Source organism: Littorina saxatilis, linkage group LG4 (genome assembly GCF_037325665.1).
Source record: "Littorina saxatilis isolate snail1 linkage group LG4, US_GU_Lsax_2.0, whole genome shotgun sequence".
NCBI lineage: Eukaryota > Metazoa > Mollusca > Gastropoda > Littorinimorpha > Littorinidae > Littorina > Littorina saxatilis.
The window spans coordinates 6,380,352-6,406,209 of NC_090248.1; the positions used below are offsets into that span (position 1 = coordinate 6,380,352).

The 25,858-nt window shown below is 41.0% G+C and overlaps 1 protein-coding gene across 4 annotated transcripts in view; it reads right to left on the reverse strand.

The window, feature by feature from the left end:
* Window positions 1-25,858, reverse strand: part of LOC138963830 (neuroglian-like) — a 75,581-nt gene that overhangs the window by 16,121 nt on the left and 33,602 nt on the right. The window contains exons 13-23 of one of the 4 annotated variants that reach the window (XM_070335683.1): window positions 25,321-25,504; window positions 22,446-22,475; window positions 19,121-19,313; window positions 17,786-18,017; window positions 15,904-16,034; window positions 15,252-15,480; window positions 14,592-14,714; window positions 9,208-9,390; window positions 7,514-7,642; window positions 7,102-7,284; window positions 2,895-2,918 (exon numbers count right to left, since the gene is read on the reverse strand). In XM_070335683.1, the coding sequence (XP_070191784.1) occupies window positions 2,895-2,918; window positions 7,102-7,284; window positions 7,514-7,642; window positions 9,208-9,390; window positions 14,592-14,714; window positions 15,252-15,480; window positions 15,904-16,034; window positions 17,786-18,017; window positions 19,121-19,313; window positions 22,446-22,475; window positions 25,321-25,504 (1,641 nt within the window). Of the gene's footprint in view, window positions 1-2,894; window positions 2,919-5,013; window positions 5,098-7,101; window positions 7,285-7,513; window positions 7,643-9,207; window positions 9,391-14,591; window positions 14,715-15,251; window positions 15,481-15,903; window positions 16,035-17,785; window positions 18,018-19,120; window positions 19,314-22,445; window positions 22,476-25,320; window positions 25,505-25,858 lie in introns of all 4 variants that reach the window. The other 3 variants (XM_070335680.1, XM_070335681.1, XM_070335684.1) reach the window with 3 other exon arrangements.

Sequence of the window (25,858 nt, forward strand, 5' to 3'; positions counted from 1 at the left end):
TGCGGATATATAAAATTCTAAAAACGATCAAATTAAATACCAGAACACAAAAATACCCATAAGAGTATTTATGTCATGCATGTGTTATCAGCAGACAACTTCTGGTGCATGGTAAACCATTGAATTTTACATTTGCTGAGTTGGGAATATTTACTGCTGAGCGCTTTTGGTACGAATTTCGTCTGCTGTAAATGCAGCCTTTTATTCCCTATCAAAAGCAAAAAATCCGATTTCTGAAGTGGCTCTGTATCTGAAATCCCTTAAATAATTATAAAGAACAATATCACAAAGTATGATGTTTGTTGCAAGATGTGAATGATTTATGAGTGCGTCTGCAACATACGAGCCCCACTAGTAGAGTTCATTAAAAAAAAAAGGCATTCTGAATTTCACATTTGTAAAATAAAATTAAGTGACTTGAAATGCAACATTTCAGTTAGACTCACACAGCGCATTGTAGACAATATATTAAAATTGTACATGTATACTTATCATTTATAAAATATAGGCCCTTTTTTTTTTAATCAGTCAGTTTGCTTTGAAATGCCTAATTTTGATTAATGCTTTTCTTGAAATCAAATGCATCAGTTTAATATATTTTTGAACATTAAGGCCAAAAAAAAAAATAGGTGTGGTTACGGTAACCCGACCTACCCTATTTTTAGGGGCCGATCCTATAACTTTTTATTACATTTGTCAAAAAAAAAACCCAAAAAAAACAACAAGAGGCGAAGCCTTCAAGGCTCACGTAAGAAATCGACAAACAGTAACACAAACTCAATCACTTCGTCACACATACACACACACACACACACACACACAGTAAGCGGCATAGGTGACACTGTGCAAGAAAGCGAGACACTAGATCTAGATCTGAATGGCCGATTTCGAAGAAAAAACTAGTCTCGGCCCGCTCGGCAAAATAACAATGACCGAGACTTTCAGTAATTCCTTCGCGTGACGTCTAACCCTCTTACATCATAATGTGACGTCTTCAAATGTTGTGACGTCTTCAAATGTTTAAGTTTCTACCACAGACATACATACATACATACGCACGCACGCACGCACGCACAGACAGACAAAAGTTAGCATCGCATAGGCTACACTTACGTGAGCCAAAAAACGAGTGCAAAAAACGCAATGAAAGCGAAAGCGCCCGTGTCGCACACTTATTTCCCTGTCAAGTAGGTTTAATTTGTACACATTAGACAAAAAAGTTTAAAAAAAAAAAAGTGATTGCCTACCTACCTACCCTATTTTTTTTGGCTATGTTACCGTAACCACACCTATTTATTTTTTTTTGCCTAAGAATCCCACCAGTTGTATCTACACAAACAGTGAGCGGTACAAGTATTCAAACTTAATTAACGCAGCATTAGCAGCATATTATATTTCGCCCGCAAGCAGCTGGTAAGTTTCCATACCATGCCAGAAAAAAGACCACAGATAAATACCACACCCTTGAAGCATGCACTTTTCAAACTTGCACAGGCTAGTACAGCAAGATCTCAAATGTGAATTTGTTAATAAAAGAATGACTGTAACCGAATGGAAATTCTTTCATACAGTACTTGCATGATATTAAGATCATTCATTGAAAGTTACAATTAATTAGAGAAAGTTTATTTCATACAAAAAAATTAAACAACAAGAAGGGCAAAGCCCATACGACTCACATGCTTGACCTTCTGCTTTACACATTTTTCCTACCAAAATACATGTGACCTTGACCCAAGGTCAAGGTCATCCAAGGTCATGCAACACAAAGCTGTTAATTCAAGACATAGGAAGTACAGTGGTGCTTATTGGCTCTTTCTACCATGAGATATGGTCACTTTTAGTGGTTCACTACCTTATTTTGGTCACATTTCATAAGGGTCAAAGTGACCTTGACCTTGATCATATGTGACCAAATGTGTCTCATGATGAAAGCATAACATGTGCCCCACATAATTTTTAAGTTTGAAACAGTTATCTTCCATAGTTCAGGGTCAAGGTCACTTCAAAATATGTATACAATCCAACTTTGAAGAGCTCCTGTGACCTTGACCTTGAAGCAAGGTAAACCAAACTGGTATCAAAAGATGGGGCTTACTTTGCCCTATATATCATATATAGGTGAGGTATTCAATCTCAAAAACTTCAGAGAAAATGGGAAAAATGTGAAAAATAGCTGTTTTTTAGACAACATTTATGGCCCCTGCGACCTTGACCTTGAAGCAAGGTCAAGATGCAATGTATGTTTTTTGGGGCCTTGTCATCATACACCATCTTGCCAAATTTGGTACTGATAGACTGAATAGTGTCCAAGAAATATCCAACGGACGACTCGGGTGAGTACATAGACTCACTTTTGCTTCGCATGTGAGTCAAAAAAGAAACAAAAGTAAAATATTTTGTTTTGTCATTCGCACAATTGTAGAACAAAATCACAGAATCTGTCTATAATGAGAAAATGACAATTATTGTCCTTGCACAGAAGTTCAGCATCAGCATCAGATATCAAAAACATTCAATTTCCCAGAGGAAGAATTTGTAACATAACACCACTCTGAAGTGTACACAGAGTATTTGAAATATACGCGAGAGAAAGCCATGAATACAGATAGGACCTCTGAAATATCAAGCTGCAGATTAAACTGAAATGTCAAAGTTATAAAATGCATGAAATTTCAATACAGCTTTGATGACAAAAAAAGTTGAAATGTTAAATGCATGAAATTTCAATACAGCTTTGATGAGAGAAAAAAGTTGAAATGTTAAATGCATGAAATTTCAATACAATTTTGATGAGAAAAAAAGTTGAAATGTTAAATGCATGAAATTTCAATACAGCTTTGATGAGAGAAAAAAGTGCTATGCAATGCTTCCTGCATAAAAGCCCCATATACCTTCCTCAAGACTTGGAACTGGAACTGAAAACACCACATAAATCAGTGTACCGTTACAAAATTGTAATCAATTTTGTGTGTGTGTGTGATTTAAAGGTCTCATCCTTCTCGTATAGCGAACGACGAAGAAGAAGAAGAAGAATCCTTCTCGTATTTAAGCGATCATTTGCATGACAGTAAATCTGACTAAGCTGTTATACGTGTGATACAAGGAACACCCTTCACTTAGACACATACAAAACACCTACATCCTGGATGAAAGAAGGAATTTGGTTTTGAATTTTGTTTTTTGTTTTTTTGTTAATGACACACGAGTGTCAGCCAGTGAAATTCATTCAGCAACACATTCTCACTTGGACACATACCAAACATGTACATCCTGGCTGGTTAAAAAGAGGGGCTTTTTTTGTTAAATGATGAATTTTTTTTTAAATCACAGCAGTGTCAGCCAATACAATTAACTCAGCAACACAGTCTCACTCTGCATATTTAAGAAGCAATTAATTGAGCCAGGCTGTTGATGTTTGGTATCTGTGCAAGTGGTTGCTCTCTATACCCATGTAAAAGCCTGGGACAGATCTGTGACGGTTGACATGATGGCTTATACTTATAAGAAGTATATGGAATGTGAACAGGGTACAAACCATGCACCTTGGTTCATCTGTGTCTTTTGTTCAACTCTATCCCGTTTGTTCTAACTATAAACACACAGAAACTCAACCCAATCATGTGATTCAATGTTACAAATGGCGAGGGAAAGAACAACTAAAAGGTTAGCTGAAATGTTTCGAGAGAGAGCAGTTCACTGTATTTTACAAACCAAACTGGATACGTTTTAATTCCTATCTTTAACACCATGCTTCTCCCAAACCAAAAATTTGCCCAAACTGAAAGTGTACAAAACCAAAAATTTGCCAAACCTGAAAGTGTACATTATCAAACACAGCCGTAAACTGTGCCCTGTGTTGGTGCAGCATTTCCCACTGAGTAGTGCTTGGCATCCAGATTGTTAATTATTAAGATACAGTACAGTTTAAGTGTTTGTGTGTGTGTGTGTGTGTGTGTGTGTGTGTGTGTGTGTGGGTGTGTGTGTGTGTGTGCGTTCGTGCGTGTGCATGTGGATGCGTTCATGCCTGTCTGTCTGTGCCTCTGCGTGTCTGTGCATGCGAGTTTATAACTGTATGCACACACATGCATGAGTGAAATCAGCGGGTTCCATTGTCTGTTTTAAGGCATCTGCCCTTCAACTTTCTGATCAATGTTTTTCTCTGGAACATAAAACAGTGCCCTAGCTATCTGAACCTGTCATTTGGACATGCCTGCATGGTTATTTTTTTTTCTGTCAAAAATCACTGCCTACTGATACAACCAGACACAAAATGCAGCCCAAAATATCTTATTTCACTGTCAAAGGGAATGTGGGTTAGCCAGTTAGTCTGCAACGATGAACATTCACAATCTGGTTATCAACACAGCATACTCTACATGGATAAAAGTCACAAACACCTCATGATTTCAACAACATGAACAATAATAGACACATTCAGTAAATAACTTTGTCCTTGTTATTATTTGTTCATTATGTTCTATGGAAGACTTGCACCCCTTCAAAATACATGTGGCCTGGCACTGATCAGTCGAGGAAAACCATCATGGCAACAGTGAATAGACAACTGTGAAGAGCACTTTTTTTCTTCTTTTTTTTTAAAGAAAAAACTGCATTATTTCAAGCTGACACTGCATAAATGCACATGACATCAGAGCTGTTAAGAGGCTTGCCACCACTGATCAACTGCGTAATTTCACCTCACTGTGTTGAAGGGGGATAAGTCTTCCCCAGCCAACCAACCCCTGACAGAGTTATTTCCCTTCAATGTCTATTTGTATTAATAACATTCTCATCTGCACAAGACACGGGAGACGCCGTGCACCAAACCGGAATCATTCCGACGGCTCAGCTAGGGCTCGTTCTAAACGGGTATCATTCTGATAACTCAGAGTTCATTCAAAACCGGCATCATTCCAGCGCATTCCATGCTGGTTATTGCGCCTGCAACTTCATCTAAAACTTGGTAAATGAAATCAACATCTACGGAAATAAACAGCAATAATGCTCCACCTCCCAGCGTGTGTTCGTCTGTCATGTTGCCTGACGTCTGCGTGTCGTTGCCAGACACGAGAGCTAAAGCTTGCAAACCAAAACCTAGGTAAGACAGTTGACACAAAAAGAACAGAGTCAGTGATATTCAGATAAGCATTGCTTCAATCAGTTTATCCAGCTGTCGAAAAAAGACAAAAAGGAAAGAATTCACTTTTTGGACTTATAGTAGACTCTGTTCTGAGACAGTCCATTGTAAGGCTTCTTCTATACATATACTAAATTAGACCTGATTGCGTTATTAACTCATGTTCATAGTGTCAGTAAATTAACCTCCATTTGAAGACTTCCTCTCTTTTAAGACCTTGACCTTTATTTAGAATCTCTGAGGTTTTAAGACCTTGACCTTTATTTAGAATCTCTGAGGTTTTATAATGGAGATAGCTTAATTGTACCAGGCTACAGTTTCACTATTAGTTGACAGTTGTTTAATGCGTATTTCTCATTACACATTTTGTATCACAGCTCACTTGGGAATATGATGTACAAGTGATTTCAGTCTTTGTTTATGTTATTCAGATAACAATCCTACTCAAGAAAGAACAAACAGAAGGTAATATCAAACAATTCATCTTCTTTCTCAAACACCCACTTTGCATCATGCATTTTGCATCATCATTTTGCATCATCATGTTCTATGCAGCACTGACAAGAAATTAAGAGACCAAGCACTTAGTACTTTAACAAACAGGTCAATTAAGCCGATGGGACTCATACGTGAGTAATTAGGAGATTTAATTAACTATGGTCAGCCATGCCTGACTATATGCAAAGCCGCTCAAGTGTAAATGAACACTGTAGGAAAACTTTGCTGTCGAGATGCCTCATTCAACATGAATATAAGGGATCCACACTCGATCTAGCAATACTTGAAGGAACTATTTGATGCAAAGCCATTTCTTTCTAAGGTTCACAGTAGTATAGGCTGGTAGCAGCAGGTTTGATTTGCCAAGTGTAACCATGAGAGACTATAAAAGAGACATCACTACACTCAAGAATTTGAAGCCAGAAACTATATGTAGATTTGGCCAACCCAAAGGACATCAAAATCATGAAAACTTCTCGGAAATTAATTTGTACCCAATGTGGTTTTGACTAGCTTTGGTCTAGTATCACCTACAGTGGAACTCCCCTTTTATGGCCTCCACAAATCTGAGAAAACCATGTCTTAAAAAGGAGGGAGTCTTAAAATGGAGCAAAGTTTACAGGGGTTATGAACAGAAAATGTGAAAAAAACAAGGTCTGTTAATATTGGGGGGTCTTAAAAGGGGGGTTCCCCTATAGCGCCAGCATGGCACATTTTTCAATACTGCATGAACTATGGCAACAAGACCACCAATGATTTTTTTCTCAATTAAGTGAAATATTAGGTGTTCGAGGCGGCTTCACTTTGAGCGAGTGATCTCTTTTTTACAGTATCTCTGGTGTAACTTGCATACTTTACCCCCTCTAAATGTAGTTCCGTCTGAAATATATGTATGAAACTCTACAAAGCTTCAAATCAACTTGCAAAGAACTTGCTGGCTGTGACTGAAGAAAACAATTAATACAATGATTTGTGTAGATCCGCCACTTCAGCTGCCTTGAACACTAAAAGCTCTACAAATATTATCATTCATATTCCTGTGTTGTTCCCATGCTCAGAGGTCAACGGGTCAGATGGACTAGGATTGAAAATATCCATAGCGAGATAGGTCCAAATGTTGAATGGTATGGTGTTGAATCGAGTCTCCACGCTGGGTTTCAACTCTGCATTGTAACTTTCTACTCAATTGCATCGAGGAATATTCATACACTCGTACACAATATGAACACTCATAGAGTACAGCATCACACACAGACCAAAAGCGTTCTAAAAAAACAAAGAAAAAAAGTCCGGGCTGCTCACCTATGCTGAATGGTGTTGAAGCGAGTCTCTACGCTGGGTTTGACATTTGCATTAATTGTCACTTTCTACTCAATTGCATAGAGATATACAATCATAGAGTATAGCATCACACACAAACAAAACATTTTTTTTTAAATATTTAAAAAGTCTGGGCTGCTCACCTATGCCGATGGTGTCGAAGCGAGTCTCTTCGCTGGGTTTGAACTCGGCGTTACCGCTGTCGCCACTCTCCTTGGGGACGGACACGACGCGCACCTCGTACGTGGTGGCCGGCTCCAGCTGGTCCAGGGTCAGCCAGAAGTGGTCCGTGGCCGCCTCCTGGTCTCGGTCCCACTTATGGTCCCCTGTTGGACCGCATCACACAGGACTTGTAAGACAACTGGGAGTGTGGTGGTACAGAGAAAACCACCTATTTAAACACAAACACACAGATGCACGCATGCACGCACACACACACACTCACACACACACACAACCCCCCCCACACACATGCACGCACACATGCACACACACACACTACCCAAACACACACGCACCAGCAACAAGAAAGAGACCAAGCAAACATCCACTGACCCATCTTCCTGTACTCCAGGTAGTAGACGGACCCTGTGCGCTTCCCCTTCTCCTTGTCGCTCAGACTGAACGAGATGTTGACCGAATGCTCCCCCACATGCACCTTCTCAATCTGCGGCTCCGCTAGCTCTGTTCCGCACAACACAACAGACAACTTCAATTAGGTACGTCTACCTTGGTTTTTTAAAAAAAAATGTTTTTACCTCAGTTGCATGCAGGCTGCTTCAACCCATTGTTTTTTGCCTTTTCTATTTAATTATTTTTTGTAAAGCAGGGAGCATCCTTCCTCATTGGTATTTTTTTTTGTCATTCATATTAAATAATCAATATAATTCAATCAATTCATCCACATTTTCAGTACGCCATGCTGACTCATTTGAAAAATGCATGGTCAAAGTGATAAAGAATCAAGTTAAATCGTATCACTAATTTTGTGTCAATTAATAGACGCTGTTGAGAAATAACTGTCAGGTTTGTATGGGTAATTGTGAAAGAGTGAATACTCTTGCTTTTAGTGAGTCAAACTTTTTCCACGTGGCAATTTACAGGCCATGGCGTCACTAGCTTCTTCTTCTTCTTCTGCGTTCGTGGGCTGAAACTCCCACGTACACTCGTGGTTTTTTTTGCGTGTGTGCAATTTTACTCCGCTATTTAGGCAGCCATACGCCGTTTTCGGAGGAAGCATGCTGGGTATTTTTCGTGTTTCTATAACCCACCAAACTCTGACATGGATTACAGGATCTTTTTCGTGCGCACTTGGTCTTGTGCTTGCGTGTACACACGGGGGTGTTCGGACACCGAGGAGAGTCTGCACACAAAGTTGACTCTGAGAAATAAATCTCTCGCCAAACGTGGGGACGAACTCACGCTGACAGCGGCCAACTGGATACAAATCCAGCGCGCTACCAACTGAGCCCGCGTCACTAGCAAGGGCTATGTCTACGTGGGCGGGGATATAGCTCAGTTGGTAGCGCGCTGGATTTGTATTCAGTTGGCCGCTGTCAGCGTGAGTTCGATCCCAGGTTCGGCGGAAATTTATTTCAGAGTCAACTTTGTGTGCAGACTCTCTTCGGTGTCCGAACCCTCCCCCCGTGTACACTACATTGGGTGTGCACGTTAAAGATCCCACGATTGACAAAAGGGTCTTTCCTGGCAAAATTGCTTAGGCACAGTTAATAATTGTCTACCTATATACCCGTGTGACTTGGAATAATAGGCCGCGAAAGGTAAATATGCGCCGAAATGGCTGCAATCTACTGGCCGCATAAAATTTCATCTCACACGGCATCACTGCAGAGCGCCTAGAACTGTACCCACGGAATATGCGCGATATAAGCCTCATTGATTGATTGATGTCTGAAACAAGCTTGCCTCAACAAAAGCCAAAGTATTCACTCTTTCACAACCCATAAAAACCTGACAGAGTTATTTGCAGAATGATAGAAACCCACTGGGTGTAGTTCATGGGGATTTCCTTACAGGAGCCCACTTTGGCTACACTAGACACAAGACGGGTAGTGTGCACATCGCCATTTAACTCTTCATGTGTATGGTCGTAGGCCCAATAAATTTTGTCTGTAGAATTCATCTATTATACTCTCACATGATTTCCTCTCTGTTTGACATTGATTCTAAATAAAATAAAAAATAAAAAAATGTTAAAAAAAAAGAGAAAAGGGCACATTTTTACGAACCAGAGTTCTCATCGGTTGTGCGCACGTCGATGAAGTAGGGCTCCCCTGCCCCCTGCGCTGTCTTGGCCTTGACGAAGATACGGTACAGCGAGTTGGGTTCCAGTCCATCGATGTTTGCACGCTGTTGGTTGGGGGGAAGATCGTCGCGGTGGATGATCACGTCGCCAATGCTCAGACCCAGGACTGCACATTCACATTGGCACATGTCAAATTGAAGGAAAGAGAAACACGCAGAGGAAAAGGATAAGGATGAGGATAAGGTATCGTATAATCCCGTCAGGTTACCTTCACGAAATTTCAGACTGCTTTCTCACTAGGGAAAGCGAGCTGCCATACTGTATGGTGCGACCCAATTTTGTTTCTTTATTTCTTCTGCATGCAATGTCGAATTGAAGGAAAGAGGAAGAGGATAAGGATAAGGTATTGTATAGTCCTGTGAAGTTACCTTCATGAACATTCAAGCTGCTTTCTCCCGGGTGAAAGCCAGCTGCCATACAGTATGGCGCTATCTAATTTAAACCAAAAAAATGTCTGCATGCGCATGTTCATGTTTCCAAGCACTGGGACTTCCGCTGTGAGCTTGAGAATATCATGTGCATGTTTGGACAATGAGGAGAGTGCACAATTACAAAGTTGACTGTTGGAAATAAATCCCTTGTCGAACATGGGGGTTCAACCCATGCCGATGGCAACACACTGGTTTCAATCCTGCAACGCTACTGACTGGGCTATCTCCCTGAAAGCTGTGTATGTGAGAGTAAGAGAGACACAATTCTTCAAAGTAAAAGAGAGAGAAAGAGAGCAAGAGAGAGAGAGAGAGAGAGAGAGAGAGAGAGAGAGAGAGAGAGAGAGAGGCAGAGACAGACAGAGACAGACACAGAGAGACAGAGACAGAGCGAGAGAGAAACTCTGAGACAGAAATGGAGCAACAGACAGACACAGACAGAGACAGAGAGAGGGGGAAAAGAGAATGAGAGAATTTTTTAAGCAAGAAGATGCAAAATACTACATTTCTACCTCAGTTCAGAAAATGTTTATAAGACGAGAAGAAAAATACAGCAAGACTTAGAGCAAGGCCCACACAGTTTGAATGCAGAGTTTAGATCACCCCTGTATCAAATATATTATTAAATATCTTTGTAACTTTGTACTTGTTAGTATTAGTACTGACTACTGAACAAACCTGCAACTTCATCAGACATTAGTAGTCCCCACCCCCATCACCCTTTTTTTTATCTCCCCTATCAAACACTCAAAACTAATCAGCAAATCAAAATCAATTAAAAAACAAATCTGACATGCTCAAATACCTGAAGATTTGTCTTCCAATCCAACCTTGCTTTGTCTTGATTGTACTTTTAGTCTTGGTTTAAACAGAATTTGAATCAGTTCAATGCAATGATGATACATATAAAACATAACTGTCACGTTCGAAATTATGATTTTCCTCATTTTATATTTATTGCTTACATATTTTCTTCCCTGTTTCTTTGCAGCATTCACAAAGCCTGCATCACACATACATCTTTCTTTTCTTTATTTGGTATTTAACATCGTTTTCAACCACGAAGGTTATATCTCGACGGGGAAAGGGGGGAGATGGGATAGAGCCACTTGTCAATTGTTTCTTGTTCACAAAAGCACTAATCAAAAATTTGCTCCAGGGGCTTGCAACGTAGTACAATATATGACCTTACTGGGAGAATGTAAGTTTCCAGTACAAAGGACTTAACATTTCTTACATACTGCTTGACTAAAATCTTTACAAAAATTGACTATATTCTATACAAGAAACACTTAACAAGGGTAAAAGGAGAAACAGAATCCGTTAGTCGCCTCTTACGACATGCTGGGGAGCATCGGGTAAATTCTTCCCCCTAACCCGCGGGGGGTATCACACATACAGATTTTGTTGCTGAAGCTGAAGATAGTATAACTATACAGAAGAATTTTAAGTTGTTTTTCTTCTTGTTGTTTCTTGTAATCTGTTATATTTGTGATATTGTTCAGAAAGTACGTACTCTAGCCACTTTTTTGTTCTCTCTGTGTTGTGTTTTTCAAGCCAATGTAAGCAGCACACACAGTGTTTTGTTCTTCTTTTCTACAAAGGGTGCAATTGCACATTATCCCCCCTGGAAACGATCAAATATGACAGGCTAGCTGAGCTGGGATATAGACCCTGTGCTCGTTCTACAACAGTAGCTAGATTTTCAAACTACTCAGTGGCAATATAATGGTTGAACATAAGCCTCACTCTTTCTCAAATATCGTCCAACAAAAGGACTCAAGTTGAGCCTCACTCTTTCTCAAATGTCGTCCAACAAAAGGACTCAAGTTGAGCCTCACTCTTTCTCAAATGTCGTCCAACAAAAGGACTTAAGTTGAGCCTCGACTCACTCTTTCTCAAACATCGTCCAACAAAAGGACTTAAGTTGTGCAGGCTGTCAAGCAGGCAGATGCATTTCACGGTTCTCTACTGTAGCACACACCAAAAATGTTTCTTAATAGCATGCATTTTGCCTTGAACATTTTTCAACTGGGAAGCTCACTGCGCATGAGTTCCGATGGCTGACAGTGTGTTTCTGTGGCTTTCCAAGCAGCAAACTCAAGCATTTGAGTCTTGAGAGAAATCTAGCATGCCCCCAAAGTCGCAGTATACTAAGAGTACATGCACTGATAGCTTTTCGCTTTCTTAATACTGTACTTTCAGATACTCCTTCCTGTATGAGCTAGCATGCAAACCACCACAGATCTGTCAAGGCTTTTACTTTAATTAAAGGAGAAGAGCATCCCTCCACTTGGACACATACAAAAACCTAGTCGTTTTGCTGAATGAATTTCCAATGTCGACACTAGTGCATGGGTGGGACTGAAAAAATGTCATCAATCCTGAACCTCAACCGAACAAAACAAAAAAAAGAGAGAAAAAAAGAGGCCATCATCGAATCCGGATTTCCGGCATATACCGGAAGAATCCCACCCATGCTAAATGGCAGTTACAAAATTAATTGAACAACAAAATTCCCACTCTGCAAAGAAGGCAGCCAGGATGTTGAATGTTTGTATCTGCTCAAGTTGAAGAAACATGAAAAGAGCGTCATGGCTGACGTGGTTGCATGATTACATGAGAAAGAAAGTATTTAAATTGTTTTTGGGTTACACCGTATCAAACCAATGCAAGCATCCCCTTTCTAAGCCTTTGCGAGCGACATGCTCCTACTATTTAAGCCTATATGTGAGCAGCACTCTCAAATCATACGGTTTAAGGAAACTATGCTTTTTAGTATTTAATTAAAACAAATCTGAGACTCTTGATCCTTATTCTTATTGATTAGATTAACCTTTGTTTCCTATCAAACTTTATTTATCCTACTAACATGCAAGATGCAGATGCAAACAATTAAACTGTTTTCTTACCACCGGAACAGTATACTTACAACCAACTACAACAAAAAACAGGAAAAAAACCTTATTTTTTTAAACAGATAGGCTGCCATGTTCCAAAAATTAAATAGATAAATAAGCATTAGTATTTGAACGTTTCTTCATTTAACAAAACAAAACCATCACTAGTCTGTTGATCCACTGGCCTTTGAAGCCGAAGTACAACAAATAATAATAAGATAATATGAAACAGAAATTAATTATTGGAAAAAAAGCACTATACTGAGCTGAATTCATTTTCTGTTCATAAATATCCCAGTATTATCTGTTTGTTCATCCACTCGCTTTTGTTTTTGACTTCTTAGTTAATTACCACACAGCACTGTGCCTGTTTCCCTGATCCATCATTTATTCATTACCACAACAATAGACACGCGGCGTTAAAATAGTAAAATCAAAGGCAAAAACACCATCTTTTATTTTCATACAGTACTAATAATTTGCTACTTGCATTAGATTTGAGATCACGATCAACTTCGTCCAAGAAGTGAAAATTGATTTTTAAATTAGCAGTTTCCCTGTACAATCGTAGGTGTAGACAGCTTCTTTTGCTGTAATGTGAATTAATAATCAAAAATCTACAACACAGAAGCTTACATAGTGCAACAAAGAAAAACAATTTTCAAAGCAGTTGTTTTCTTGTCGTCTACAATATTCCAATACAAATTATCAGCTACAATATTCCAATAAAAATTCAAATGAGAGGAAAAAAAGCCACATTTACAGAGCTCTGTAAGACCGCAATGGCATTTAACTGAAACTACAAAGTACGCAGTGAATTTAACAGCCGCCGAGGCATGCAACTAACCAATTCAACTCTAAGCAAAGGTGCTGTGAAAGAACACATACAAATGTGTGTAACAGACAATATACATACTGAGGTTCATATGTACAATGTGTATGAACTGTGCCAAAAAAAAGAAAACAGTAGAACACACCCCCCAAGACTTCACCAGCTGTTTAGACCGTGCTTTCTTTATTTTTTTGTTCAGAGCCTCTGTGAATATACACGTACCTCCATTTGAACACTTTCTACCCCACCTATGTTGACCAAGTTTTTTTTTAGCCGAGACCAGCTGTGCTGCAGCAGGTCACTCAGAATTTTAGTAACTGTGTAGAAACTGTGTATCAACACGCTGGAATGCAGGCGTTAGATGGACGTTACAGGAAGCGACTGAAGCTAACAGTCTGAGCGGATATATCCGTATCTGGTCAGATAGAGCCATATGAGTGGGTACGGATATATGCGCAGGGGCGGACCTAGGGGGGGGTTCCTGGGTGCCCAGAACCCCCCCCCCCCCCCCCCATCGGTTTTTTTTTAAATTTTTTTTTTTCAGTAAAATAATAAAGGGCTTGTGCTTTCCTTCCTTCCAAATGCAACATGCTTGAAACTGACGAGAAACTCAAAGGAGAAGCCTCCGATTGACCTAAAAAAATAAAATTCCTTCAGCATCTGGGGGGCAAAGCCCCCCAGACCCCCCACCAGGGCTTAGCCCCTGGACTCCACCGGGGCCTAAGCGGCCCCTGGACCCCTGCTCCAAATTGGAACCCCCCCCCCCTTATCCACAACTAGGTCCGCCCCTGATGCGTACCTGGGAGACAATGAGTTAAGACTCTCTCTCTCTCTCAGTCTCTCTCTCTCTGTCTCCCTCTCCCTCTCCCTCTCTCTCTGTCTCTCTCTCTCTCTCTCTCTCTCTCTCTCTCTCTCTCTCTCTCTCTCTCTCTCTCTCTCTCACACACAACCTTCAAATGAAGGTAAACCTATAGAGGCTATGAAGAGAACATATGATAAAGGACTGGGTCTAAGAAGGAGGACTTAAGTCTTAAATTGGAGTGTTTTAAAAAGGGGGGGGGGGGTCACTGAACTGACAAAAATATCCATACATAGATTACAGTACTACATGTATAAACATTTTCACTGACAATACAAAGACGCCTACTTTTCTGGTAGCCCAACTGGTATCCGGTCAGTTCCCCGTTCCGCTCGATGGGCGGTCCCCACTCCAGCAAGAAATGCGCTGAACCGCGGAACAGGGCTTCCAGGTACTCCACTCTGGAAGGCACTGTCAAATCACACACCACAAATAATTAGTTTTATCAATCACAGCAATCAGTAATCAGTTAGACCATACAGGGGATAAGTATCTAATGCAACAAGCACACATTCACTGCCAGCTACATTTTGGACTGTTGGAACTGGATGTACAAGTTATCAAACTTCAGATAATTACAATATATAATATAATAACACACACGCAGGTACCCACAAAGGGGAAAAACACATGCCACCCATCCCCACATCATAAACAACTGCGCACGCGCACACACACACACACACATAATAATGCCACCCATCCCCACATCCTAAACAACTGCGCACGCACACACACACACACACACACACACACACACACACACACACACACACACACACACACACACACTCACATACTATGACCACCTCCATGCCCTTTTCTGCTTAACAAAAATCCCCCCCCCCCCCCCCAAGATACAAGCAATAATCCTTCCCCCTCCCCACCTTCCCTAGAAAACCCATGCAATCATCCCTCCCCTCCCCACCCCATCTCCCCCTTCCTCACCTCCTTCTGGCGTAGAGAAGTTGACGATGTTGCTGCTGTTGGAGCTGAAGTAGTTGTTGATGGCGACAACATCGGATTCGATCTCCGAATACGACGGCAAACCCGACACCTTGCCGCGCACCTTGTTGTTGTAGCCCAGCGGCGTTGCGCGACGCCGGCGAGATGCTGGAATGATGATCAGCTCCTCGTGCAGAGTGGTGTTAAACTGGTCTTTCTTCCAGTAGCGGATCTGAGCACGGGAGGATGAAAGTCGCTAAATTGTTCATTTCAATGCCTGTTATTCTCTCAGGTGCCAGGAGATTAGTTCCGTATAACTCTCGCCTACTCCATTTTCCATGTCGTATGCATTTACAGCGCTTCCTTCCCCTTGGTTATTTGATGTGGAAGGGAGGGAGAAGCTTGTGTGAAACTGTTCATGTGTTTGATTACTGGCACCTCCCACTATTTTGGTACAATGAAAACCCCCTTTTGAAATCCCCAAAAACTCATCCCAATTTAAGACTTCCTCCTTTTTAAGACCCTGTTTTCTCCGGTCTTAAAAAGGAGGTCTTAAAATGTGTTTAAATTCGCAAAAACATGAGTGAACGTGGGAGTTTCAGCCCACAAATGAAGAAGAAGAAACAGAAAACGTTGGCAGCTGTGATGAACGCACCTTGTAGCCCTGGAACTTTCCATTCATGGCTTCCTGGCTTGTGTCCACTGGATCCCAGCGGAACCCTGCGCTAGTGGACGTCACTGGGACGTCGGGGTCGATCTCAAAGTTCTCGGGCACTACTTTCGGACCTGTACATACATAATATATGCATTCAGATTAGCATTGAGTGATGCATTATCTTAGTAGTGTATTTACGTTCGATTATGCTTGTTGATTGTGTGCTTGTGTTATTGGAAATGCGATGTGGTGCCAAAAGAAGAATGTCTATGTTTATATAAAATGAAAATGGACATTAAAGTTTTCTGATCTTACCATATTTGCACATACATACACGTGCATTATGCACGCAGACACAAACATTGACATAGACGCAAGGAGGCGCGAGTGCACACACACACACACACACACACACACACACACACACACACACACACACACACACACACACACACACACTGACACTGACACACACACACTGACACGTGGGGCACACACTGACACACACACACACACTGGAAAAAACACCACACACACACACTGACACACACATACACACACACACACACACACACACACACACACACACACACACACACACACACACACACACACACACACACACACACACACACACACACACACACACACACATGCGCGCGCGCACAAGTATATTTTCTCCCTCTCACTTAACATTGAGCGATGTACGATTGCGCATACACACATGCATTCGGTGCACAGACACAAGAATACGTTCTCACATCCACACTAGCATTCAGTGGAATACGTTCTCACATCCACACATGCATTCAGTGGAATACGTTCTCACATCCACACATGCATTCAGTGGAATACGTTCTCACATCCACACATGCATTCAGTGGAATACGTTCTCACATCCACACATGCATTCAGTGGAATACGTTCTCACATCCACACATGCATTCAGTGGAATACGTTCTCACATCCACACATGCATTCAGTGGAATACGTTCTCACATCCACACATGCATTCAGTGGAATACGTTCTCACATCCACACATGCATTCAGTGGAATACGTTCTCACATCCACACATGCATTCAGTGGAATACGTTCTCACATCCACACATGCATTCAGTGGAATACGTTCTCACATCCACACATGCATTCAGTGGAATACGTTCTCACATCCACACATGCATTCAGTGGAATACGTTCTCACATCCACACATGCATTCAGTGGAATACGTTCTCACATCCACACATGCATTCAGTGGAATACGTTCTCACATCCACACATGCATTCAGTGGAATACGTTCTCACATCCACACATGCATTCAGTGGAATACGTTCTCACATCCACACATGCATTCAGTGGAATACGTTCTCACATCCACACATGCATTCAGTGGAATACGTTCTCACATCCACACATACATTCAGTGGAATACGTTCTCACATCCACACATGCATTCAGTGGAATACGTTCTCACATCCACACATGCATTCAGTGGAATACGTTCTCACATCCACACATGCATTCAGTGGAATACGTTCTCACATCCACACATGCATTCAGTGGAATACGTTCTCACATCCACACATGCATTCAGTGGAATACGTTCTCACATCCACACTAGCATGCATTGAACGCACATTATTATATACAAAACATTGATCTATCTCTGTCTCTCTCTCTTTTTCTCTCTCAGCCTTAAATCTTTATCATTGTAAAATAAAGTTCAGTCTTAGTCTCATACTCTCTCTCTCTCTCTCTCTCTCTCTCTCTCTCTCTCTCTCTCTCTCTCTCTCTCTCTCTCTCTCTCTCTCTCTCTCTCTCTCTCTCTCTCTCTCTCTCTCTCTCTCTCTCACACACACACAGATGCATGTGTATACTGACGTGCTTCTCCAGAGAATCCAGGAACTTCCAAAGGATCAACGATGGCGTCACCCAGAGCGTTGCGTGCGAGGACAGACACGACATAAGGTTCATAAACTCCGTCGACCTTGACCTCGTGACGGTCCTGTCGCCAGTCGTGGATCTCGACCGAGTTGACCTTATCGTCTCCCGCCTTCTTCCAGGTGACGTTATAATGGAAGTTGTCAGAGTGGTGCTCAATCAGCGGCATTGGCTGCAAGATATATTATATAAATATATATAGCTTTATGGATGCCAGAGAGGGGCTGGAAGGTGGTAGTGGTAGTGTGTGTGTGTGTGTGTGTGTGTGTGTGTGTGTGTGTGTGTGTGTGTGTGTGTGTGTGTGTGCGTACATACGTGCATGCTTGCACCCACTTGCGGTGTATGTGTTTGTGTGTTTGTGTGTGGGTGTGTGTTTGTGTGTGTGTGCATGCGTTTGTGCATGTGTTTGTGTGTGTGCATGTGTGTGTGAGTGCGTGTGAAGGCATAAATGCGTGCATGTGTACGTGCATGTGTGCATCTATGCGTGTGTGTGTGTGTGTGTGTGTGTGTGTGTGTGTGTGTGTGTGTGTGAGTACCTGTGTGCGTCTATGTGTGTGTGTGTGTGCATACCTTAGTCCAAGATGGAGCCAAGCTGATGTGTGGTAAGTCCCTACCTGTTTTTACATTACATCAAGTTTTGACTAAATGTTTGAACATACCGTACTTTCCGGGTCATAAGGCGCAACTTTTTTCCTCGAGTTCGACCCCTGCGTCTTGTATAACGAAGCGCCTAATCCGTGTATGAAATACGAAAAAAATCAAAGAGACCGCCTGAGTACCAGTCAAACAACTTGTGATAATGCATGTTTCAGCTACTAGGTACTGCCCTGGCCAAGTTTCCTCGAGCTCTCAAGCCACCCAGCTATCACAATGTCTTTGATCTCGCCGCACACACAGAGCACACATATTTCCACTCTGTTAAACTCGGTCACTGACCGGTCACTGACCCCGGTGCAGGAAGTGTTTCCTCTCTCAGATATGACAGGGGAACCACCTCTAATGGCAAAAACTGGGTCATTTCCACTCTGTATTCTTCCTTTGATGTGCGGCTTATTTTCATTCTTCGACCGTTTGTTACCGGTATACTTTTTCAATTTTGGTGCGCCCTATCGGCCCCCTGCGCCCAATGGGTGACTGGATTACAATTTTTGTTAAAAAGAAGGGGGTGCGCCTTATGCGCTGTAGCGCCTTGTCACCCGGAAAGTACGGTAGTTTTTTTTTTGTCAAAAGCTATTTCAATAGATCATCTTCAGCTTTAAGTTTGCAACAACTGACCTCCCACTTGATGACAAGATAGCCAGTCTTCTCTTCAACCGTCTCCACTCCGCTGGGGTTCCTGTAGGGTCGCGCCTCCGCCGACTTGCACTGCGTGTGAGTATGCTTGCTCGGTTCGCTCAACCCCATCTGGTTTCTTGCTCGCACGCGGAAGCTATACGCAGACCATGGAGACATCTTGAACTGCATTTGTCTGCAAAAGATTTCAGAGAAATATTTTTAACACAAGATTAACAGGGAAAACAAATAAAAGCTAGTTCTTTTTCAAGAATCATCCATTCAACGGGGATGAAATTAATTTGACCATTTTCATCCGTAAAAGGCGACCCCTCAATAGGTGACCCCGTACGTAATGGGAGAACAGGACGCAAATCCCATGCATCACTTTAGTGATCACTCGTCTGGTGCCATTTTCTGACACCAATCAAAGCAACAACATTTCTTAGTATAGACGTAAATGAAATATAAACCCTTCCTTCCTGAATTAGTTTAACCCAATATAGTTTTAATTAAATTCCCCAAAAGTTAATTGACGGATTAAATGGCTTAACCATCACCTTTCATGGATAAGAGTTACTTAGCGTCGCCCATCCTGGAGTCGCAAAGTGTGGGGTTGCCTTTTACGTGTTGAAGTGGTCAAATGTCACACCATCAGATTGAATAGGGATTACATGTACATAAACACATTACGGCTATACAGCTTAGTAAAATCTAAACAAATCTAATATATATGAAAACAACAGATTGTTAAACTAAAACTAGGTACAGAAATTACAATTGTTCTAACACAAAAGATGCTGGAAAGAATAAAGTATTCAATGAAAAAAACTGAACAAAATGAAAATGGCACAGCTTGCTTTGAGAGCTGCTTACCATACATCACAGATCTAAGATCAGCACCTAGCTACGCTGATCACTGTAGACACACAAAGGAGTATTTTGTTTTACTTAGTTTATTCCTTCAACATTGAAATATATACATGTAAACCTTAGGTGGAAAACAAAAACAAAATGAAACAAAAACAAAACACTTTAAAAATGTTTAGCTCTATCCAAAAGCTAAACTATGCTCAAGCTTTGTTTTCTTTTCTGTTTTTTTCTTTCTTTCATTTTTTTAATTTCATTTTCTCCACATAATTTTTCGTTCCCTTTGATCCTTTTTGTTCTCTTTAAGTTGCATACTTGTTTTTAAGCATTTCAGCATGGGTGTGAAATAAAAAGGTCCTCTTCACAACAAAAAATAAAATCCTGCAGACCATTGGGGTAAAAATAGCATCATAAAGCCAACAACTCTAAAAACACCCAAACAAAACGCCATTTCTAATCTGCAGTCGCCTGAAACCAACACAGACAACAACAAAAACAAAGAAGCCTGCAAAAACGACACAGACATCACAAATTGCAAATGACTCCTCATTCTATTGCTACTTCTAGTCTATGAGAAAAGGTGAAACCCCACTGTACGTCTACAAATTCCATGCAAGTCATGGGCCTTCACCTGATTAAAACAAAATCTGTCAAAACAAATTATGCAAATTAGGTAGCATTACTATTGCATGGGTGGCGTGGAACATCAGGCCAAGGTAGACCACATAATGGAGGATTTATAAATAGGGTTTGTAAATATCAACAAAATATGCATCTTGTTAGATAAAATGACATGCGTAAACGTGTTACTGTATGCTACAGTTTGATGCTGGGAAAACTCACAGCACTTTTTTTGTCTTCCCCTTTTCACTCACAGCACTTTTTGTCTTCCCTTTTCACTCACAGCACTTTTTGTCTTCCCTTTTCACTCACAGCACTTTTTTTCCTCCCTTTTCACTCACAGCACTTTTTTTCCTTCCCTTTTCACTCACAGCACTTTTTTTGTCTTTCTCACTCACAGCACTTTTTTTCTTTCCTTTTCACTCACAGCACTTTTTTTCCTCCCTTTTCTTTTTTGCTCAGACTGAGATTATGCAATCCAAGGAAGTGGTGTGGTTTTCCAGCATCAACAAAACATACTCCAGTTGACTACACGTTGTGATATGTCATGAATATGATTCATGTCACGAAACAATGATTGCATACACTTATTCTGTGAATACAGTGATTGAACATGTTATTAAATGCAAGACATTTTATGGCATAATTCTCCATCTGGGCTTTACTTAGAACAAGTTGTGAGTCAAAAAGCACCAATCCATAATTCAGGTGGGATGGGGTTGGGGAGAGAGAGGGAGGTGGTAGGGTGGAGGAATTGGGAGACAGGGTAGAGAATAGGAAGCTGCTGATAATAAAATAAAATGGTCTTCTGATCATGGACAAGACTGTGAACGACAATAATGTTATCGATAGACCAGAACAGTAACTGTAATTTTTCCTTGTTCATTTGTTTGTTTGTTTGTCTCTGTTTATCATTCTGTCTTTCTCTCTTTTCTACATTTTGTCCTTTCTTTTTACATTTAGTCAAGTTTTATCTTAATGTTTTAACATAGTTTCTTTCTGTCCTTTCTTTTTACATTTAGTCAAGTTTTATCTTAATGTTTTAACATAGTTTCTTTCTGTCCTTTCTTTTTACATTTTTTCTTCTTTCCTTTCGTGAGAGTAAATTGTGTCTTTTTCCTTTTTATTTGTTTGTCTTTTGTCTTTCTCTCTGTGTTTGTGTTGTAATTTTTAATTTTTTTTTAATTCTTTTTTAACTTTTTTTTTCTTTCTCCCTTTTGTAAATGTTATTTTCAGTTATTTCCTTGCTTCTCTTTTTTTGTAAATGTTGTCTTTGTTTTCTTTCTTTTTCTCTTTTCTACATTTTTTTTGGTTTGGACCCACATCTATCAAATGACCAGCCTTTCGTGGACCCACATCTATCAAATGACCAGCCTTTCGTGGACCCACATCTATCAAATGACCAGCCTTTCGTGGACCCACATCTATCAAATGACCAGCCTTTCGTGGACCCACATCTATCAAATGACCAGCCTTTCGTGGACCCACATCTATCAAATGACCAGCCTTTCGTGGACCCACATCTATCAAATGACCAGCCTTTTGTGGACCCACATCTACATGTATCAAATGACCAGCCTTTTGTGGACCCACATCTATCAAATGACCAGCCTTTTGTGGACCCACATCTATCAAATGACCAGCCTTTCGTGGACCCACATCTATCAAATGACCAGCCTTTCGTGGACTCACAACAGGTTCTACTGCACAGTACAAAACAGGATCGGAGGTCAATGAAAGGGTTTGTGTAACGAGCCAAACCATGCTATAGTGAGGGGGGGGGGGGGGGGTTAGCGGTTGGTTCATCACCAGTGTCACCGTCACTCCGCTGCCTTACCTGCCGTGCTCAGAGTATCGTTGATACACGCTGAAAATTAGCATTAGTCGTCACATCACACCGTTTACGCACAACACGCATCACATCATCAAACATTTCCAGGGCAGAAATTAAAAAAACACATACAGTGGAACCCAAATTTAAGACATCCAAAAATCTGGGAATATCAAGTCTCAAATAGGAGGGGGTCTTAACATGGGTGTAATATACACACATTATGAAGAACAAGTCTGAGAAAACAGGGCTTTAAAAGGTAGGCTTAAGTCGTAATTGGGGGGTCTTAACATGGGTGTAATTTACACACATTATGAAGAAAAAGTCTGAGAAAACAGGGCTTTAAAAGGTAGGCTTAAGTCGTAATTGGGGGGTCTTAACATGGGGGGTTTCAGTGTAGACAGCTAACATTCCAGAATACAGAATCAAAATTCAAGAATGGTAAGGTACTGGAATGTTTTTATTTATTTTAAAACAAGACATTCTTGCTCTGATGGCTTAAATACCAGAGAACAAACACATTATGTCAACACTTTCTGAGATAAGCTTTCACTTCTTTTTTGGTCGACATACTCGTCAATGTCTTGTTTTGTTAAAATGATCATGTTCCAGTACCCTACCACTCTTGTTTTTTGATGTCCAGGTCAGAACCTGTGGCTGTTACCACTGGGCAGGGTAGGAGGGTGGGGTATCATCTCACATACAGGGGAACCCCCCTTTTAACACCCCCCAATTTAAGACCTCCACCCTTTTAAGAATACCTTGCTTTTTCAGATTTTCTGTTGATCACCTCTGTAAATTTACCTCAGTTTTAATACTTCTTCCTTGTTAAGACCTGTCTTTCTCTGCATTTTGGAGGTCTTAAAATGGGGGTTCCACTGTATGTGTAAATGCATTGAAGTAGAAGGGTGTTTGGGTAAAGCCTGTCATTAATTGGGCGAAGTCGACTATGATAAATATGGTTCTCAAAGCTGGCCGCACAGAGCTATAGGACTGATTTTTCAATAAAAAGACTTTGCGAAGTCGACTTCGGGCTCAATTTAGGACTGCCTTAAAGGGAAGTTTCAATCAAGAGTTGCTGGTCACGTGACTGCATTGTCCCCACGGACACATACAGTCGCCTTAACAAGTTCTGGGCTGAGATGCACGAAGTAAAACTGGGTGCATCCCAAATGGGTGGTACGAAGCCACAGCGCTGGGTGTGTGTTCTTATTTCAACCAATCAGATCTCACACTCACAACTAGTTCCCACACAGTTGGGTGAAACCCAGTTTTGCTTCATGCACCTCAGCCCTGGTGTCCCTTTATATGTAGCTGTCCTGGGTGAAATCTTTAGTTCAAATCATCGACAACATGGCCGGCAACTCCTGATTAAAATAACTCGCACAGAGAGAGTGGGGGGGGGGGGGGGGGGGGGGAGAAAAAAGACAGAGAGATTGTGTGAGAGAGAGAAGGAGACAGAAAGAGAGAGAGAGAGAAAGAGAGAGAGAGAGAGAAAGAGAGAGAGAAAGAGAGAGAGAAAGAGAGAGAGAGAGAAAGAGAGAGAGAGAGAAAGAGAGAGAGAGAGAGAGAGAGAGAGAGAGAGAGAGAGAGAGAGAGAGAGAGAGAGAGAGAGATGAGATAGAGATTGAGACAAAAAGAGAGAAAGAAAGTGCGATACAAACAGTAACAGACACAAAGATTGAAGTAAGACACAGAAGATGAAACTGTGGGGTAGAGAGAAACAGGACCACACACATAAGAGAACAAGGAAAAAGAATGAGGACAAAACCTGTGGTGAAATATTGTCACAACAAACAAACTGGACACAATGCATGTTATTCTGTTTACTCCAAAAAAGAGGGGGGAGGGGGGGAGGGGGGGAGGAAGATAGAGATGGAGAGAGGGAGAAAGAAAGGGGCAGAGACAAAGACTGAGAGTGAGAGCCATAAAGTTGTAGTCATACAGAACCAGTAAAAGAGAAAATAAAGAAAAATAGAAGTTGAGAGAGGCTGTACATGACCGAGCATAATGCAAAGAATGTGTTACATACAAAGAGTTATAAATAGTATTAAAACTACTCACAATTTTCTTTCTTCCACTTCATCGCTAACACAGGTAAGGACTAATAACTGTACAATATATTCCACCTCTTAGAGAGTCAGCCTACGATCATTATTGCAGATCTAAACATTCATTTGAGGTCCAAGAATAAAAGGGAGATAAGCACTCTATTAGACAACAGTAAGTAAGAGTTATCTGCAAGTACTATATTTAGAGTGCTTACTCCCCTTTCATAATTAGACCTAATTGTCATTAGCATGCTACCTCACTAGCTGCTCTCTTTTAGACAATCATCTTTAGACAATCATGTGTATATCTTTGCTCTCTAGAATAACATACGTGATTAAACACCTTTACTATCATTAAATTATGAAAGTGAGAGCCATAAAGTTGTAGTGGGGTTAATGTCTAAGGAATTTTTCAGCTACAGCACAACATGAAAACTGATTCATCAAGTATCAGAATGACTTGTGCTAAAAAGATAATAGAATTCATTTTTTTTTGTAAGGAAGGGGGAGAAAGGCGAGAGGAGGGGTAGCCTCCCTTATAAAAACCTTGCTGTCTTTTTATAAATTAGAATAAATACCAAGATGATGTATAGTCTGATTTCAGTGCAATGTCTGTTTATATACCTAAACAAAAAAACAAAAAAAATTCTCATGTGATCGACAGCTACATACAACTCCCACGTAAACTCAAAATTCTTACAAGAAGATTTTACATGTGGGATTTTACATGTAGGATTTTACATGTTCATACCCCACTACTCAGGAAACCATATTCCATCTTCGGGGTGTAGTAGTAATAATAACAACCCATTTATTTCTTGACCTCTCACCTCTTGTCAGCGGGAATTCTCTTGGCCTCCAGCCAGACGTCAGGGTCATGGGTCGTGTTGTACTCCATCACGAACTCTTCCAAGGGAGAGAAATTGGACATGGAATCCTGGAACTTCCATTCCAGATCTGTGTCGGATCCTCCGCATGAAACGATGGAGAGATTGTAGGGTGGATCTGGGGGAGCTGGAGGGAGGAGAAAAAAAGATTGTAGCGTTTTCATGAAAGATTCCAATATCAATTCAGTACAGTTTCTATTCTAAAACTCTCCCCATTTTCCCATTGCATTTTCCTTCTTTGAGCCATGTGAAGCCAGACTGCCAGACGGAAAGACACACAGATAGACAGACACACACACATAGAGAGAGACACTCTCAAACCCCGCCCAAAGCACATGACCACACACCTCTCTCTCTCCTGTTCTGCCTGCTTGCATGTGCGTGCGTGCGTGCGTGCGTGCGTCCGTGTGTGTCTGTCTGTGTCTGCGTCTCTCTCTGTGTCTGTCTCTCTCTGTCTGTCTCTGTCTGTCTGTCTGTCTGT